Source organism: Odocoileus virginianus, chromosome 3, assembly GCF_023699985.2.
Source record: "Odocoileus virginianus isolate 20LAN1187 ecotype Illinois chromosome 3, Ovbor_1.2, whole genome shotgun sequence".
Taxonomy (NCBI): Eukaryota; Metazoa; Chordata; class Mammalia; order Artiodactyla; family Cervidae; genus Odocoileus; species Odocoileus virginianus.
This window is the reverse complement of record NC_069676.1, coordinates 9,512,531-9,527,824: the sequence shown is the minus strand read 5'-3', so window position 1 is coordinate 9,527,824 and position 15,294 is coordinate 9,512,531. Positions and strand designations below refer to the sequence as shown.

The following is a 15,294-nucleotide window of genomic DNA, read 5'->3' as shown; positions in this document are numbered from 1 at the left end:
TTGGACGCCAGGGGCAGGTCAGAGAAGTGGCTCGTGCGGGCGACGCCTTGGAACCCGCGGACAGCAATTGCAACCACAGGTACTGCGCAGAGCAGGGTGTCCCAGCTCTGGGCATCAAAACTCTAGCGCTGGGAGCTAAGGCTTCCGAGCTGCTCCCAACCCTGGACACCTAAGCCCCTGGGCCGCAGAACGGAGCCCCGGGGTCTTCCGAAGCGCGTGGGCCTGAACCCCCCGGCTTAGATATTGAAATTCCCAAGCCTGCCGCAGAGCTGAATACCAACGTCCGTGTGCCCTCCCCAGACCAGGGCGCGGAGACTCCCGAGCAAGTGAGGGAAGTCCTCGGGCCATAAGCGAGGCAGGACGCAGAGCGTCCTGGGCCGACCGCAGCTGGGGGCTTTGAGAATCCTGGGCAAGGAAGCGACGACCCTGAACCGTCTAAAGCGCCAGGCCCGGGGCTCCTGGAGCAGTGTCTCTCTCAACGTCCGGAAACCTCCTCTGAGTCGAACTCGGAAGCCCTCCAGTTGCGTTCGGAGACCCCACAACATCCCCTAGAGGAGCCACTCATGGAGACGCCCATCGAGCGCGAAATCCGCCGCAGCTGCGAACGCGAGGAAAGCTTGCGCCGGAGCCGGGGCCTGAGCCCAGGTCGCGCGGGCAGTGAACTCGTCGAACTGCGCGTGCGGCCGGTGCTCAGCCTGCCGGGCCCCAGCCCCGCGCTCCCGCGCGCTTTGGAGCGCGCTCGAGCGGGCGCGCAGATGCAGCGAGACATCGAGCGGGAGGCCTATCGGCAGGCGGCGCTGGCGCGCCCCGAGGTCCCGAAGCAGAGCGCCCGGCCGCCGCCGCAGCCGCTGGGCGAGCTCAAGCGCTTCTTCGAGGCTGGGTGCTACTCCTCACCCGCGGTGGAGGGCAGCGCAGACACGCAGCGGCTGCCCGAGCCCGGAGGCCGGCCGCATTCAGTCGTACAGGGCCGGTGTCCGGTGCTGGCTCTCGCCCCGCCGCCTATCGCACCGTCGCTGCTGGAGCAAGAGGTGCGCGAGGTGAATGAGCGCGAGCGGGAGCTGCAGCGCCAGCGGCTGAGCCTCTACGGCACCGCCGAGTTCAAGGAGCCCGCGCCCAGCCTAACGGGTAAGCCACCGGCGCCCCAGCTGGGGATTCCCAGGGCTCCAGCGGCTTTCACCGACTCCCCAGCTCCAATGGGCCTCTAATCCTCAGGGTCCCCCTTCCTGGCTCCCAAACTCCCCGGACACCCCTCTCGACTCTCCCCTCTCTGCCCACCCTTCCTGGACTGACCGTCCCTATGCTCCACCCCCACCCCCGTCGGACTCCCATACCCACCCCACCTAGGCTTGTGGTGGGAGAAGGGAGGAGGATCCCAGATGTCTTTGTCGGATTCCCAGGGACCCTCCCTGCGTTCTGGCACACCTGGATCTCCCCCTGTGAATTTTCTGGTTCCTGCCTCCTCACTGTGGGTTTGTTCGCCTTCCCCCTCCCTGGGGCTCCTCCCTCCTCCCTCGGGAAGGAGGCCTCCGTGGGGAAGAGCGGGGGTGAACGCCTGTGTGTGTTTAAGGGGCGCGGCCGCTCTCCTTCGTCCTGGCCGCCTCCTGCCGGTAAGGCGTAGGGTGGGGCAATCCCAGCTGAGCGCCCCTTCCTCCGCAGTGAGCAGGGGCGACGGAAAGCTGGCGGTGATCTGGCCTCCTCGCAGAAAGGCTTCGGAGAACGGTCTGGAACAGGTGGGAACCCCTTTCCCCTCCTGCCCCTACCCCAACCCTCTGCGTGGGAGAAAACTGGGCTAGCGAAAGGGCTCCCTGGGAAGTCACTGCGGTAGGACCCGAAGTCCGGGGCGTGGCCCGCGGGTGAGGAGGAGGCGGTGGTCGTGAGGCCCACACTGCCCCATCCGGCGCCTGGGTGTCCCCACTCGCGGTGCGCGCGCCGCTAAGACTTGCCTTTGGTCTGGCCCCTCCCCCTGGCAGGAGGAGCCTTGAGGTTCCGGCCCTCTGGGGTCCCAGGAGGAAAGTAACATGCCCCGCAGACCCTCGGGCCCGGGCGCTCAGGAGTGCCCTCCGGATCCGCGGAAGGCCTGGAGAAGGGCCACAGGTCTGCGCCGGGGAAGACGCAATCGATCAGCATCCTTGAACCTGACTTTGTGAAACTGACCGGAATCTTCTATAAAACTGTTAGTCCCCATTGGGAAACACCGCCACTACCACCCCGCCAGTAAAACTGCCCAGCCCTTCGCCGCCTAAACGGCACTTAGCCTCTCCTTCTGGCCTTGTCTGCTAGAAGACAGGGGTCCTCGGCTGCCCCTACTCCCCAATAAAGCCCTTTCTTTCTGGACAGTGTAGGCTGTTTTCTTCTGGGTTTTCTTCTCCTGGGGTGGGGCAGGAGCGCGGCGAGACGAGGAAGGCCTGACACACACGGGAGGCGCCAGCCGGAATGCAGAATGTCCCCTTGTCGCCCGGTTCCGGGGCCGCTGGTCTCCCCCGGCCCTGCCGGGGTCCTAGTGCCCCCTAGCGATGCGGGCCCGAACTGCGGCTTTGGGACAAACGAACTCATGCCCTCCCTTTCCAGATTTCGTCAACTTTTATTGGTGCCAAACGACGTGCCCCGCGCATGGTGCTGGCTAGACAGAAGTGATAAGAGGTTGTTCCCACTCTGGGGATATAAACAATAGCTACAAAAAAAAAAAAAGTGGTGTTGGTAGTTCAAGCTCCTTAGCAGGGCATGTAAGGCCATTTATAATCTGCCGAGCAAGTGTAAACCTCAGATGCTTACAGACCCCAGTGTGTGTGTGTGAGCTGCTCAGTCGTTTCCAACTCTTTGATGAGATCCCATGGACTGTAGCTCACCAGGCTCCTCAGTACATGGAATTCTCCAGGCAAGAATACTGAGTGGGTTGCCTCCCAACCCAGGGATGGAACGCGGGTCTCCAAAATTGCACGCAGATTCTTTACCATCTTAGCCACCAGGGAATCCCTTACAGACCCCAGACAGATAATAAAAGAGCGAGAGAGTGTGCTGTAAAACAAAGACCTGGTTTCAACAGGGAGGAGGCAGGGGTTACTTCGTATCACCAGTGCTTTGAGTGAGTGAGCTCAGTGGTGTTAAGTCTCTGTTTTCCAAAAGCAACTGGAGGGAATTCCCTGGCTGTCCAGTGGTTAGGACTTCATGATTTCACTGCCGAAGGAAGACCCTTGTTCAGTCCCAGGTTTGGAAACTAAAATCCCACAACCCCTCTGGTGCAGCCAAAAAAAATCTAAAACAAAAAACCCCAAAGTAACTGGAAATCATCTTTAAAAGAGAAATCTACTGAACTTTAAAGAATTGTGACTATTTAGAAAACTAACTGGTGGGAGGTAAGAGCAGACAGCAAACAATACCTGTTTACAATAGGGCTTGTGGCTCAGTTGGCAAGCCCTCCTTAACTTCCCTTGGTCCCAAGACTAGGGGTCCAAGGCCTCTGATGGGGTTCAAGATAAGCTGTAAAGCTGCATCAGTGCAGTATATTCTGCAGTTTTAATGTATCAAATTCCTGGAGATGCACTGAGACCCAGAAAACACTGTTTTAGAATCACTGTTTAAACTCTTGGATTTATGCCTGGGTCTAGCTCACACAGTACTGCACCCCAACAGTAGCTCAGCCCAAGGACCCACCCCTGACCCCATCATCAGCACACTGACCACATGCTTGCCTGTGACTCTGGGAGGAATGGAGAGAAAGGCAGGAAAGAGCCAGCATTTGTTGTTCAGTCACTCAGTCATCTCTGACTCTTTGCAACCCCATGGACTGCAGCACACCAGGCTTCCCTGTCCTTCACCATCTCCTTGAGCTTGCTGAAACTCGTGTCCATTGAGTTGGTGATGCATCCAATCATCTCATCCTCTGTTGTCCCCTTCTCCTGCCTTCAATCTTTCCCAGCATCAGGGTCTTTTCTAATGAGTCAGGTGTTTGCATCAGGGGGCCTAAGTATTGGAGCATCAGTCCTTCCAATGAATATTCAGGATTGATTCCCTTTAGGATTGACTGGTTTGATCTCCTTGCAGTTCGAGGAACTCTCAAGTCTTAAACACCAGAGTTCAGAGCCAGCACTGCCAAGGTGGAAAATGGAAACACCAAGAACCTGTTTTTAATCCCCTGCAGAGGATCTAAGAGCTAAGTATGTCGAGTTGACAGAACTTAAGTATAGACCTGGGTTCATGAACTTTCTTGTATATTAGTTACCTGAGGCATGCTTATGTCAAATAAATCAGATTCTGATAGAAGCTTTGGCATCAATAAAGCTCCTCAGGTGTTTCTAACATGGAGCCAAGTTTGAGAGCCACGAAGTTGATGTAGGCTCGATATAGGTTGATACAGGCTTAAAGTGTGGTGTCTGGATGAGCAACATCAGCATCACTTGGGATCTTGTGAGAAAAAAGTTCCATCCCAGACTTAGTGATCAAACCCTCCAGTGATTCTAAAGTTAGAGAATCATGGGTGTAGACAGTTCCTGAGCAACTACTGGTTGCTTACTGTCTAAGTTGTGCCTGACTCTTTTATGACCCTATGGACTATACATTACACCAGGCTCATCTGTTCATGGGATTTTCCCAGGCAAGAATACTGGAGTGGGTTGCCATTTCCTTCTCCAGGAGATCTTCCCCACTCGGGAATGGAAAACCCTCCCACCATCTCCCCCATTGCATTGGCAGGCAGATTCTTTATCACTGAGCCACCAGGGCTTCCCTCCTGACCAACAGGACCCAGGAAATCAAACCTGTTTCCTTCTTCTCCCGGGACTGCCACCACCAGAAATCTAGTTTTAAGTGGCTTGTGGATTTGTCTTAAGGGAAGATAAATTAAAGCTGCATGTGGCTAGTCCAAATTGAGATGTGCTATAAGTGCAAAATACACAGATTTCAAAAACCTAGTACAAAAAAAGGGGGATACCTCAATAATTTTTTAAAATAATTTCTTATATGTTGCAAAAATATTTTGGATATCTGGGGTTAAATAAAAATATCACTAAAAGTCTGGTCTCTTTATTCTTTTAGTATAGCTCTTAAAAATTTGCAATTACATAGGTGACTCGCATTTGTGGCTCAAATTTCTATTGGACTGGACTAGTCTAAACAGTTTTCCAGTAGTCATGTATGGATGTGAAAGTTGGACTATAAAGAAAGCTGAGCGCCAAAGAATTGATGCTTTTGAATTGTGGTGTTGGAGAAGACTCTTGAGAGTCCCTTGGACTGCAAGGAGATCCAGCCAGTCCATCCTAAAGGAGATCAGTCCTGGGTGTTCATTGGAAGGTCTAATGTTGAAGCTGAAACTCCAATACCTTGGCCGCCTGATGCAAAGAACTGACTTATTTAAAAGGGCCCTGAGGCTGGGAAAGACTGAGGGCAGGAGGAGAAGGGGACGACAGAGGATGAGATGGTTGGACGGCATCACTGACTCAATGGACATGAGTTTGGGTAGGCTATGTGAGTTGGTGATGGACAGGGAGGCCTGGTGTGCTGCAGTCCATGGGGTTGCCAAGAGTCGGACACGACTGAGCGACTGAACTAAGTCTAAACAGTGGTGGTGGTGAACTCAGAGGGGCCTTGACTCAGTATTAGGGAACTTCAGAACCCGTTTGGACTTATTCAAACTCTCGGGTTGTGGACTAAAAAATCCTTGGTGCAGTCAGAAACTGTCACCAGAAGGCTCTACTCCCACTCCAAAAAGACAAGGGTTTTGGTTAATCTGGATTCACTTCACGTTTCTATTTTTATAATTTGTAAACTGGGATAATCATAACACATGATAATACTATGTGTCAGGGACTATTAGGTAAGCAGGGCTCTAAGTCTCTCCTCTGACTCTGAAAATGCAAGGGAGACTCAAAAGGTGTCCATCAGTTTAAGGGGAGAAGGGTGGGTAACTCGCAGCTGACTGACAGCCGGATGAGAAGGACACTCCTCCCCTGGCAAGTGACCAGTTGCTATCAGGTGCAGGCTCCACCACCTGGTCTCTGAAGCTCTAGGTAGGCAGGTTCACCTCTCAACCCGGTCTCCTTTTCCGTCCAAGGAGGGCCTCACCGCTCTCCCACCCAGCCCGCGCCCCGGACACCTCAGGAGGGTACAGCGACCTGCCCAAGCCATGACCCAAAAGCTGGAAGAGAAAGCTCTAACCTCGGCGTTTAGGAAACTGATCGCTGGCCCTTTCCTGGGGCACGTCGGGAAATAGAGTCTTTTTCGGTACAGGGAAATAATTTCCGGGTCAAAACATGAGAGTGGGCGTAGCCCTGCGTTCCTTCTCACAGTGGGCGTTGAATTTCCTCGCTACCCGAAACTTGCGGTTATCTGGGTTCCGGTTGTTGACAGGAGCCGCTACTTCCCTTTTTGCTTGGTACCGGCCCCTACGCATGCTCTGAGCTCCCGTCGGCCAGGCAGCAGACCACGGTTTTGTTTCCATAAGACTACATTACCCAGAAGGCCATAGCGAGTGGGCGGGGCCTCCCCTCCCCAAGGGGAGGGGAGCGGCGCTCTGAGCGGACGCTGAGCCTGTGACCTCTTTCTTTCTTTTATTTAACACAAAACTGGTGTGTTCACAAGCAGGGCTTCGCGGCCGGGCCGGATCCAGTGCGGACGGGCCAGCTCGGCCTGGCCCCTTGGAAGGCAGGCCGAGCCGCACTAGGAGAACGAGTGAGCCCCTCCCCTACCCCCTCTCCTGGAGTTTGGAACTGTCAAGCTCCAGCTCCCACCCTCTCTCCAGGTTCAAGACCCCTGAGCGGCCCACGCCGCGGGCCCCGCGGCACTCGGGGGCCGAGCCGGGCCTTCCTGGCCCGTGAGGATCTGCACCAGCAGGTCGGTGGCCAGCATGTGCGACGGCTCCTCGAAGCCGATGGTCAGCAGCTGCTGGTAGTCCCCAGGCGGCTGCGGGCACAAAATCCTGGGCGCCAGGGACAGACAGGCCAGGACGTGAGCGTCCCCTGCTACTCGGGAGCCCCTCCCCTTGAGCGAGAGGCTGTGGCTGAAAGAGGCTTTGTTTCAGCTGGGGGTGGGAAAAACCCTGGGGGAAAGTGGTTTCCTTGTTGATGAGAAACCTAGAGGGTAAGGCTCTGGGAGGCTGAGCAGTTTTATCCCTGACCTGGCTGATTACTCAACGAGCTGTGTGTCCTTTGGCAGGTAACTTAACCTCTCTGAACACCTGTTTCGTTTGTAAAATGGGGCTAGTAGTATAGACCTCAGTGGATTGTTACATGAGTCTGCATAAAGGCTTTTCAGGGCACAATAAAATTCATTATTTTCAATGGTAACAGTGTTGAGGGAGGCAGATGGTCTCTGGTTGGCTTCTGTCCCTCCCTCCAGACCCCCCCCCACCTTACCATTGCCCTGGCTCCTACCATGAATAAAGGTCATCCTCGGCTGGTCCTAGGGGCACCCATCGGCCGATGGACCACAGCTTCTGAATCTGGGGGCAGGAATTGGCCGGACTCTTGCCTGTGTCTTCCCATGTATCTCGATAGCATAGGAAGTAGCTGGGAAGGGAAGGGGGAGCAATTAAAAGTGAGCAGTGAGCAGTCTCTTAGTTCTTCTGTTTGAGGGCTTTAATTTTGGAGGTAAAGTGGAAACTCATCAAAAGTTACCTTCAGGTTCTCAGGTAGGCATGTGACAATACTAAGGCCTTTTCTCCCTGTCAGCCTACTTTTTTAAGATAACGACTTCTATTTTGATGAGGGCATCTATGTATGTATGTATGTATGTATATTTAAGGTGAGGATGACCGTGCAAAGGTTCTTGAATTCCTGCTTGACTTTCCACTTTGGTGGTGGTTCAGTGGCCCAAACTGGCATTCTCCCATAGCGAGGGGGAGGACTTGGATTCTGATAAGGGGACTCACTAATCCACGTGGGAATCTTGCTCCCGGCTGCTGGCCTCTGGGGTGGTTTCCAGGTTCCAGCGCATCTTCTTATAGAGGTATCGGGGGAAGCGGCTGGCGGTGTAGGCGGCAGGGGCACAGTATCTGAAGATGGACACCTCATAGGAGGGACTGATGGAGAACCTCCCGCAGAAGAAGCAGGAGATGCTGGCAGGAGATTCAAGAGTAGGGAATGAGGCTATGCCCTGGGCTCCTCCACCCCTGACCCCAAGCCAAGTCTCTTAGGCTTTTACCTTAGGGGGTCAGTCTCCTCCAAGTTCACGAACCCAAAAGAGGCATACATTAGGACCAGCTGTTCCAGGCGAAGAGTGAGTTGTTGGGAGATCTCCAGCAGCTGTATGGAAGAGGGGGCATAACGAGATTAATTGGCCTTCCAGGAGCATCCTCCCCATCCCCCAGGCCTGAGGGATGCAGAAAGGGGCATCAGGGTCTAGGAAACCTGCTCCACACACACCCCCTTTCGGATCAGCTCCTGCAGGGCTCCATAGACGGGGGGCACACTCCGAGCAGCTGCCTCCAGGTACAGGAAGTAAGGCTCACACATCTGCAAGAAGGTGGGCATGGCCTTTGCCAACTGTTCCTTCTGCACTCGGTCCCTGCTGAAGGGAGAAGCAGGCCTTTGCCTGAGTCCTTGGCTCCCCCACCAATTTCTCCCATTCTACACACCCCTCCCACCTGTATCCCTGGCCTGGACTCCCACTACGAACAAACCCCTAGAGGCCCTTTCAGGACCACCATCATCAAAGACATGTGAAACACTTGTTAAAATGCAGACACCTGAGTCCCACGTCTGACTTTGACCTACTACTATTCCCTGGGTGAAGCTCAGAAATTTAGGATTTAAACAACCTCCCAGGGGATTCCAATGGACATTGATCTGTGAGCATCACAGTCTCCCTTCCCTTGGTCTGGGAATCATATTATCCTCTGAGGTCTCAAACTGGTAGCCAGCAGGCCAAATCTGGCCCAGATAGGTTTTGTTTAGCCTGCCCAAGGTTCGAAACTTAAGCCAACAGTTAAAAAGTGGGAGAAAAGTTCTAGCAGTTTGGCAACCCCAAAATCCCAGATAGTAGTCCGCCCTCCCTAACCCCAAGTTTCTACACAGTTCTCTGAAATTGGGTTGCTAATCAGCCAGCGTCATTTACTTCGTCTAGCTCCCAATGCTTTTGAGTTTGCAAACCTAGTGTATTTCGCCTATTTTGTTAAACCCTCCTCTGCCCCTTTATCCATGGTAGAATCTAGGACCCTGTCAAGCATCACCTGTAGAGCAAGTAGCTCTGAAAATCATCTGCCTTCTTAAGCAGGTAGCAGAGCTGTTCGGTGATGGGGCTGAACATGGTGTCCCACGGCAGGCGAGGAGGGGTGGGCCGGGGGCCTGGGGCCGGACGCTCCGGGGAAAGCGTAGAGGTGGGGGCCTGGGGCAGCTGTCCTTGAACATCCTTCTCAGGCTCCGCCTCGGGTGGGTTCCCAGGTCCGCCAGGGGGAGGCGACCACGAGGGGTCTTCGCAGGGCTGTGCCCCAGATTCCAAGTCGTCCAGGGGCGGCGTTTCCCCAGAGCCCGCGGCGAGCGGCCCCACGAACCACTGTTCGGTTGCCATCGTGCGGCAAGAGGCGGGGACCACCGGAGCTCTTTAAGCCTCCGCTGCTCACATTGGCCGTGGGTTCGACCCCGCCCAGGGTATCTCGGACCTGCCTGGCCTGGTTCACCCCAGTCTCTACCTCCCTGCCGGCGCCGCGTGGAGGGAGTTCGCCTCATTTGAATTTCAACACGCCGGAGGGGCGCGCCGCTCTTGTCCGCGCTGCGCGGCAGCGGCGCCCCGCGCACACGCGCGCTCCCAGAACCTGACCGTGGGGTGCGCCTCCGGGGGAGGTGACCTGGGCTGCAGCTGGCGCGGCGGTGTCCTGGGGGCGCGGCCTGGGGCCAGCGCATCTAACTCTGGGAGGTGGTTTCCTAGGGAGGAGGGATCTTCTCCGCGCGTCAAACCTCTGGGGTTGCAAGTATAGAAATCAAGGAAGGCCCCGCCCCGCTCGCTGACTCTGACCCCCAGGCCCTGGAATCTGTATTTTAAAAAAACAAAAACCTAATGGAAATGAGAAACTGCACTAGAACTTACTAGGCTCTTGTGATGTAGTAGTTGTCACTATTACTAACAATAAAAATCTTCACTTGGAAAAGATTTCCCCATCTCATGATCTCATCTGATGGCCCAGTCCCTCCTTTCCCTTTTATGAAAAAGACCTTGAGGACTGGGGACCCTACCATGGGCCCAAGACACTTCGGCCCTCCCCACCCCCTCAAGTTGTAGACTGGATTCTTTGTTAACATGCAAAGGTTGTCAGATACAGAGGACTGAAGCCAAATACATTAATTATACTTAAAGATGCTGGGTAAAGAAAGACAGGTGTCCGACCCCACCCTGTGTGACACGGAGCCAGCGTCTTTGCAGTGATGAGCCAGTTGCCAGGTCTATAAAGTGTTTTTTTTTTTTAAATGAGCTCTGTCTGCCTCATGGGGCTCTGGTGAGAACCCAGAGAATGCTCATAAAACCTAGAGTTAACTGCTAGTCACTTAACAAATATTTGAGCACCTACTGTGTGCCCAGGGACTATTCTGGGAAAGGAGAGATGGCAGAAGAAACAAATAATCCTGTTCTCCTGTAACAGTTACTGTCAAAATTACAGCCAGCTCTGAGGCAGCACACTCACTACCTAGTCTTCCACTGCACTCAGCTTTGTCCTAAACCCAAGGCTCCCAGGGGGCCGATGTGTATCTTCTCCTCCCCAGACTACTTTCATGAAATGGACTCCATGCCATTTTTTCCTTCTCTCTTTTTTTAAAATTTTATTTAAAAAACCTTCGGTGCAATATTAAAAAGCAATACGGCCAGCTGGAGCGACAACGAACAGAAAGAAAAGGGGAGGATGGGTAGGGAAGATCCCCGGACCCCCTTCCCAGCTGCTCCCAGGGGCTGGAGGCCAGGGCCAGACTGGGGAGGGGCCTGGGTGGTGGGGGAAAGAGGAAAGGCCACCCACCAAAATGAACAGGCAGAATAAAACATTGATATAGGAAATATCTTGCTGAACTGAAGAGGATCTAGGGGAGATGGGAAGCCCCCATTTTCTTCCCCCAAAATGTCCTAGACTGGGGGCAGGGGGCGGGGGGGAAAGGGTTGGCCTCCTGGGGTGAAAGGAATAGGCCCTGCCCCACCCCACACTCCTTTGTCAGGGAGTACAGGATGTGCTGGGGGGCCAGAGCCGTGTATGTTGGGGGAAAGGTGAGTAGGAATGCCCCCTCACTAGAATCTGTTACAAGGGCTGAGGGTGTTCCCGGTCCAGCTCCCAGACTCTTGGGGGTCTTGGGTGAGATGGAGACTGGAGTGGGTTGGGGCAGGGGTGTGAGGCTGGGCGTTCAGCCTAGAAAGCCGTCGGGGTCGTCCTCCTCAAAGTGGCCTTGCTGCAGCACCTTGATGTGGTGCTCGTAGATTTTCAGGGCTGGGCCGAGGCGGATGGACAGGCCGGTCAGCACATCTGTGCGTTGCATGAGCAGCAAAGACTTGCCATCGATTTCCTGGGTGGGACAGAGGAGAAAGAGAGAGAGAGAGCAGGGTCAGAATACACCCCCACTGAGACCCTGAAACCCTGGGGCTAGGCTGAGGGGCCGAACCCACCTGCTCTTGGAAAGCTGTCGCCTGCTCCGGGAAGCCAGCCTCAGTGAAGTATTCGACCACATCTGTCACCGTCCACTCCACAGGATCAGCCGGCTTCTCCTTGCGCCCCGAACTGTGTTGGAACAGAGGGAACCAGTGAGCAGTGACACTCCCGTGGTTCGGTCACGCACCCCCACCCCACCCCGTGTCTCAAACACTGCAACTTACGGACAGCCAAAGGGGGTCCCATCGGCCCCAGGGAGGGCTGGTTTTCCTGGGGGCAAAGGCACGGGGGATGGGGAGTCTGGCCCAGTGGCAGCAGAGGCTAGGAAATAAAAAGCAGATGCCTGTGGTTTTGTCTTGGGGCTCGGTTCCCCCCAACCAGCCACCCTCCCCCACCCGGAGGAGCCCTTACCTGATCCCCCTTCCTTATTCATGGCGGCCATCGAGAACACTTGACGGGTGCCACTGCCTGGCGCTGGCCCGCGTCCTTCATCCTGGCTCTGGTGGGGCCCACAGGGCGTCCACTCCTTGACCCTCTCCTTGGCACTCTGAGGGCCCCGCTCGCCATTAAGCTGGTGGTGTTGGGCACCTGCAGGACGGTCTCCCTCGGGCACCTCGGAGCCCTCAGACACTTCATCTTCATCATCTTCGTCTTCGTCATCTTCATCCTCCTCCTCCTTCTCAAGCACTCGCTCTTCTCCACCTCTCTGGAGTATGAGAGTGAGGCCCGTAAGGGCAGTAGCTGTTCTAGCCCTGGGCCCGACCCGGGGATCCAGGACCAGGCGGACTGCCTCACCACCACCTTTAATACCAACACGGACTAACTTTTACACATCCACTCCGTGCCAGACTCTGTGTTAATACAGCTCTCAGTAGCCAAATCTCACTAAACTCGCTCAACAACCCCAAGAGGTCGCTACTGTTATTAAGTCGCGTTTTACAGCGGAGGAAACTGAGGCTGGCGAAGATCAAGTCACTTGCCAAGGTCACCACCCGCCGAGCCCGCAGGGAAGAAGCGCAAAGCCCCGGCCGCCTGCGGCCCGCTTCCTCCTGGGACTCTCGCCCCGCCACCAACTTCGCCAGCACCTGCCCACCGCACGGCGCCCCCCTCCGCGGCGCGCTCACCTTGCTCCGCGACGCGCGGGCGCTGGCGGCCGGGGGCGCCCGCCCGGGCCTGTCCCCGCGGGGCAGCGCGAGCGCTCCGAGACGAGTGCGCTCCAGGCGGCCCCGAGCCGCCGCCTCCTCCTCTAGCAAACCCTGCACGCGGCCGCGGGTCAGGCGGCCGCCGGCGCCGCCGCTACCCCCGAGGTAGCGCACGACTTCCCGCAGGCTCACGGGCCGAGCCGGGCCGCCGGCCCGCGCCGCGCCCCCCTCCGGCGGCTGCTGTGGCTGCGGCGGCGGCGGCGGCGGCTGCTGCTGTGGCTGTGGCGCCGGCGGCAGCGGCGGCTCCCGGGCGGCGACGGCGGGCGGGGGGGCGCGGCGCGGGCCGGCCGGGGGCGCCACTGCCGGAGGAGCGGCGGGCGCGGGCGGCGGCGCGGCCAGGGGCGCGGCCCGCTGCGCGGGGGGGCCCGGTTGCGCGGGGCCGGGCGAGGGGGGCGCTGTGGCGGCAGCAGCGGCGGCCGCGCGGGGCGCCCGGGCCGGGGCGGCGGCGGCGGCGACGGGCGCGGGCGGTGGCGGCGGGGCGGGCGTGGGCGGCGGCGCGGCGGCGGCAGCGGGGCCCCCGCGGGGGGCGCGCGGCGGGGCCGGCGGGGTGGCTCCGCGCCGGGGCGGCTGGACGCGCGCCGCGTTGCGGTACGAGATGCTCCCCTTGTAGCTGACCCGGAGCACGGCGCGTTGCTGGATCAGTTTCTCTAGCTCGGCGCGCGTGCGCTCCGGCTCCGGGCCGTGCCGCCGCCGCACCATCCGGCAGATGCGCTCCAGGTCCGGCCGCGCCTTGCGCGAGCGCAGCGAGTCGATGGTGTCCAGGATCCACTCTTGGTAGTGCGGGGAAGCGGCGGACGACGAGGCAGCGGCCGCCGTGGTGGCGGCCGCCGCCGTCTCCGGCGGGGGTAGGGCCGGGGGCCCCGCCATGCCTCCCGCCCGGCCCGGCTGCACCGTGCGCGCTGCCTCCCTCCCAGCGCGGCGCCCCCCTCCCCGGCACCCCTCCCTCCGCCGCTGCCCGCCTCCTCCGCCTCCCCCCCCGGGGGGCGCAGCGCCTCGGCGGAGCGGCGGCGGCGCTGCTGTTTCTTTGCAAAAAAAAAAAAAAAAAAAAAGAACGAGAGAGAGAGGGAGCGAGAGAGAGAGAGAAAAAAAACAGTGAGAGAGAAAGAAAAGAGAGAAAAAAATATGCACACACTCACTCACTCGCACGCACGCACACACAGACCCGCTTCTGCTGGGCGCGCGCGGGGCCGGGGATGCGAGGAGGGAGGAGGGGAGCGCGGCGCGGCCGGCCCCTCCCCGCCGCCGCCGCCGCCGCACGCGCGCCCTGCGCCCGGGACACTCCGGCCCCCCTTCCTTCCCTCCCTCCCTCCTCCCCGCCGCCCGCCTTCCTCCCTCCCACCCCCACGCGCCCGCTTTTAAGGTGGAGCCCGGGCCCCCCGCCCGCCCCCTTTACCCTGCGCTCTCGCTCACTCCGGCTCGCCCCGGCCCCCCCTTACAACTCCCGCGCGCTTTTTAAGGAGGCGCCGCGGAGTTGGCGCCGGGGCGGGGGCGGGGGAAAGCGGCGGGCGGGGGAGGGGGAGGGGAGCGCCGGGGGGAGGGGAGAGGGGGCGGGCGGGGCGGGCGGGCGGTGCTCGGCCGCCCTCCAGCCATTGGGCGCGGGACCCAGACGTCCCCGGCGCCCAGCCCCCCTCTCCACGCCTCCCCGGCGCGCTCCGCTCTCGGGACCGCACTTACCGGGAACTCGCCGCCCGCGGGCCGGGCCACTGCGCTCACCCGGCGCCGCGGGGACCTTCGGACCACCGCCGCCTCCGTGCCCCTTGGGCGTGCTTGGCCCTGCGCGGGGAGGGGGGCGCGCACGGTCTCCACCACCCCATACCCCCCCTGCCAGGGCCGCCCCCGCCGCCGCTCGGCTTCCCGGCGCGCCGGCCCCAGCGTCTCCCTAGAGCTCCCGCCCTTTCGGCCTCTCGTTGGACGCAGAGGGGGTGCGCCTCAGAATGTGGGGACCCCCTAATCTGGGGTCAGAGGGCAGTTTGGCGCCCCCTTCTCCGGCAGGGTGGAGGGGAGTGGCGGAATTCCAGCTAAACCCGGCTTTATAAGGACTCCAGGCCAGGTGCTGATCAGCTTGGACGCTGGGGTCCGAAATTCTCTTTCCAACCCCCTGGGGGTGCGTGGGTGGGTGACCGAAGTCAGGAACACTAGCGACACTTTTTTTTAAACAAAACTTTATTGATAATAGTTTTCAAATATGTTTACAACAGCACACTGTTCAAGAGGAAGTTGCGTCCTTCGCAGCACACAGGTTGAATCACCCCCGCGCCCACCCGGGCCCCACCCCAGGCCTGAGAGCTCCTTCTGGGATGGGGAGAAATAATGAGAGGGACAAATATGGGGATGAATGGGGTGACTCCCGACTTTTCTATTAAGAGAGAAAAAACCACAAATGGGTGGTGGCGGTGGGGTGGGGGGAGAACCGGTGATTGACAGCTGACAGCTAAGCAGAGGAGGAGCGCCCAAGATGGGGGGGTGGAGGGCGGAGACTGCTGGGTGAATAAAACAAGCAGCCCCTCACCAGCAACCCTGGCCTTGAACCCGGGGGAGGGG

The 15,294-nt window shown here is 58.4% G+C and overlaps 3 protein-coding genes across 4 annotated transcripts; 1 reads left to right on the top strand and 2 right to left on the bottom strand.

The window, feature by feature from the left end:
• MISP3 (MISP family member 3) lies at positions 1 to 2,334 on the top strand. Its single transcript, XM_020916604.2, has 3 exons — positions 1 to 1,125; positions 1,657 to 1,730; positions 1,971 to 2,334. The coding sequence occupies exons 1-3, from the start codon at positions 564 to 566 to the stop codon at positions 1,980 to 1,982; spliced, it is 648 nt and encodes a 215-aa protein (XP_020772263.1). The 5' UTR covers positions 1 to 563; the 3' UTR covers positions 1,983 to 2,334.
• Positions 2,335 to 6,528: 4,194 nt separating this feature from the next.
• On the bottom strand, positions 6,529 to 9,730 carry C3H19orf67 (chromosome 3 C19orf67 homolog). 2 transcript variants are annotated; one of them, XM_020916623.2, is made up of 6 exons: positions 9,161 to 9,730; positions 8,355 to 8,499; positions 8,134 to 8,234; positions 7,862 to 8,047; positions 7,365 to 7,499; positions 6,529 to 6,910 (listed from the first exon to the last, which is right to left on the bottom strand). In XM_020916623.2, the coding sequence occupies exons 1-6, from the start codon at positions 9,496 to 9,498 to the stop codon at positions 6,736 to 6,738; spliced, it is 1,080 nt and encodes a 359-aa protein (XP_020772282.1). In that variant the 5' UTR covers positions 9,499 to 9,730; the 3' UTR covers positions 6,529 to 6,735. The 2 variants fall into 2 exon arrangements, with proteins under 2 accessions (XP_020772282.1, XP_020772283.1); XM_020916624.2 differs by having other exon boundaries at positions 8,355 to 8,496.
• A 984-nt stretch (positions 9,731 to 10,714) lies between these two features.
• On the bottom strand, positions 10,715 to 13,745 carry SAMD1 (sterile alpha motif domain containing 1). The gene is made up of 5 exons (XM_020916635.2): positions 12,676 to 13,745; positions 11,963 to 12,257; positions 11,776 to 11,872; positions 11,569 to 11,680; positions 10,715 to 11,468 (listed from the first exon to the last, which is right to left on the bottom strand). The coding sequence occupies exons 1-5, from the start codon at positions 13,618 to 13,620 to the stop codon at positions 11,310 to 11,312; spliced, it is 1,608 nt and encodes a 535-aa protein (XP_020772294.2). The 5' UTR covers positions 13,621 to 13,745; the 3' UTR covers positions 10,715 to 11,309.
• Between the last annotated feature and the right edge of the window lie 1,549 nt (positions 13,746 to 15,294).

What these genes read in the sequence shown, in the direction of transcription:
- MISP3 (XM_020916604.2), top strand. Translation starts at nt 564, where the DNA reads ATGGAGACGCCCATCGAGCGCGAAATCCGCCGCAGCTGCGAACGCGAG. An exon ending in GCCCGCGCCCAGCCTAACGG is followed by an intron (nt 1,126 to 1,656) that starts GTAAGCCACCGG and finishes CTTCCTCCGCAG; the next exon opens with TGAGCAGGGGCGACGGAAAG.
- C3H19orf67 (XM_020916623.2), bottom strand. Translation starts at nt 9,498, where the DNA reads ATGGCAACCGAACAGTGGTTCGTGGGGCCGCTCGCCGCGGGCTCTGGG. An exon ending in AGGAGCTGATCCGAAAGGGG is followed by an intron (nt 8,235 to 8,354) that starts GTGTGTGTGGAG and finishes TCTTCCATACAG; the next exon opens with CTGCTGGAGATCTCCCAACA. An exon ending in GAGGAGACTGACCCCCTAAG is followed by an intron (nt 8,048 to 8,133) that starts GTAAAAGCCTAA and finishes ATCTCCTGCCAG; the next exon opens with CATCTCCTGCTTCTTCTGCG.
- SAMD1 (XM_020916635.2), bottom strand. Translation starts at nt 13,620, where the DNA reads ATGGCGGGGCCCCCGGCCCTACCCCCGCCGGAGACGGCGGCGGCCGCC. An exon ending in GAATAAGGAAGGGGGATCAG is followed by an intron (nt 11,873 to 11,962) that starts GTAAGGGCTCCT and finishes TTTATTTCCTAG; the next exon opens with CCTCTGCTGCCACTGGGCCA. An exon ending in GGGACCCCCTTTGGCTGTCC is followed by an intron (nt 11,681 to 11,775) that starts GTAAGTTGCAGT and finishes GTTCCAACACAG; the next exon opens with TTCGGGGCGCAAGGAGAAGC.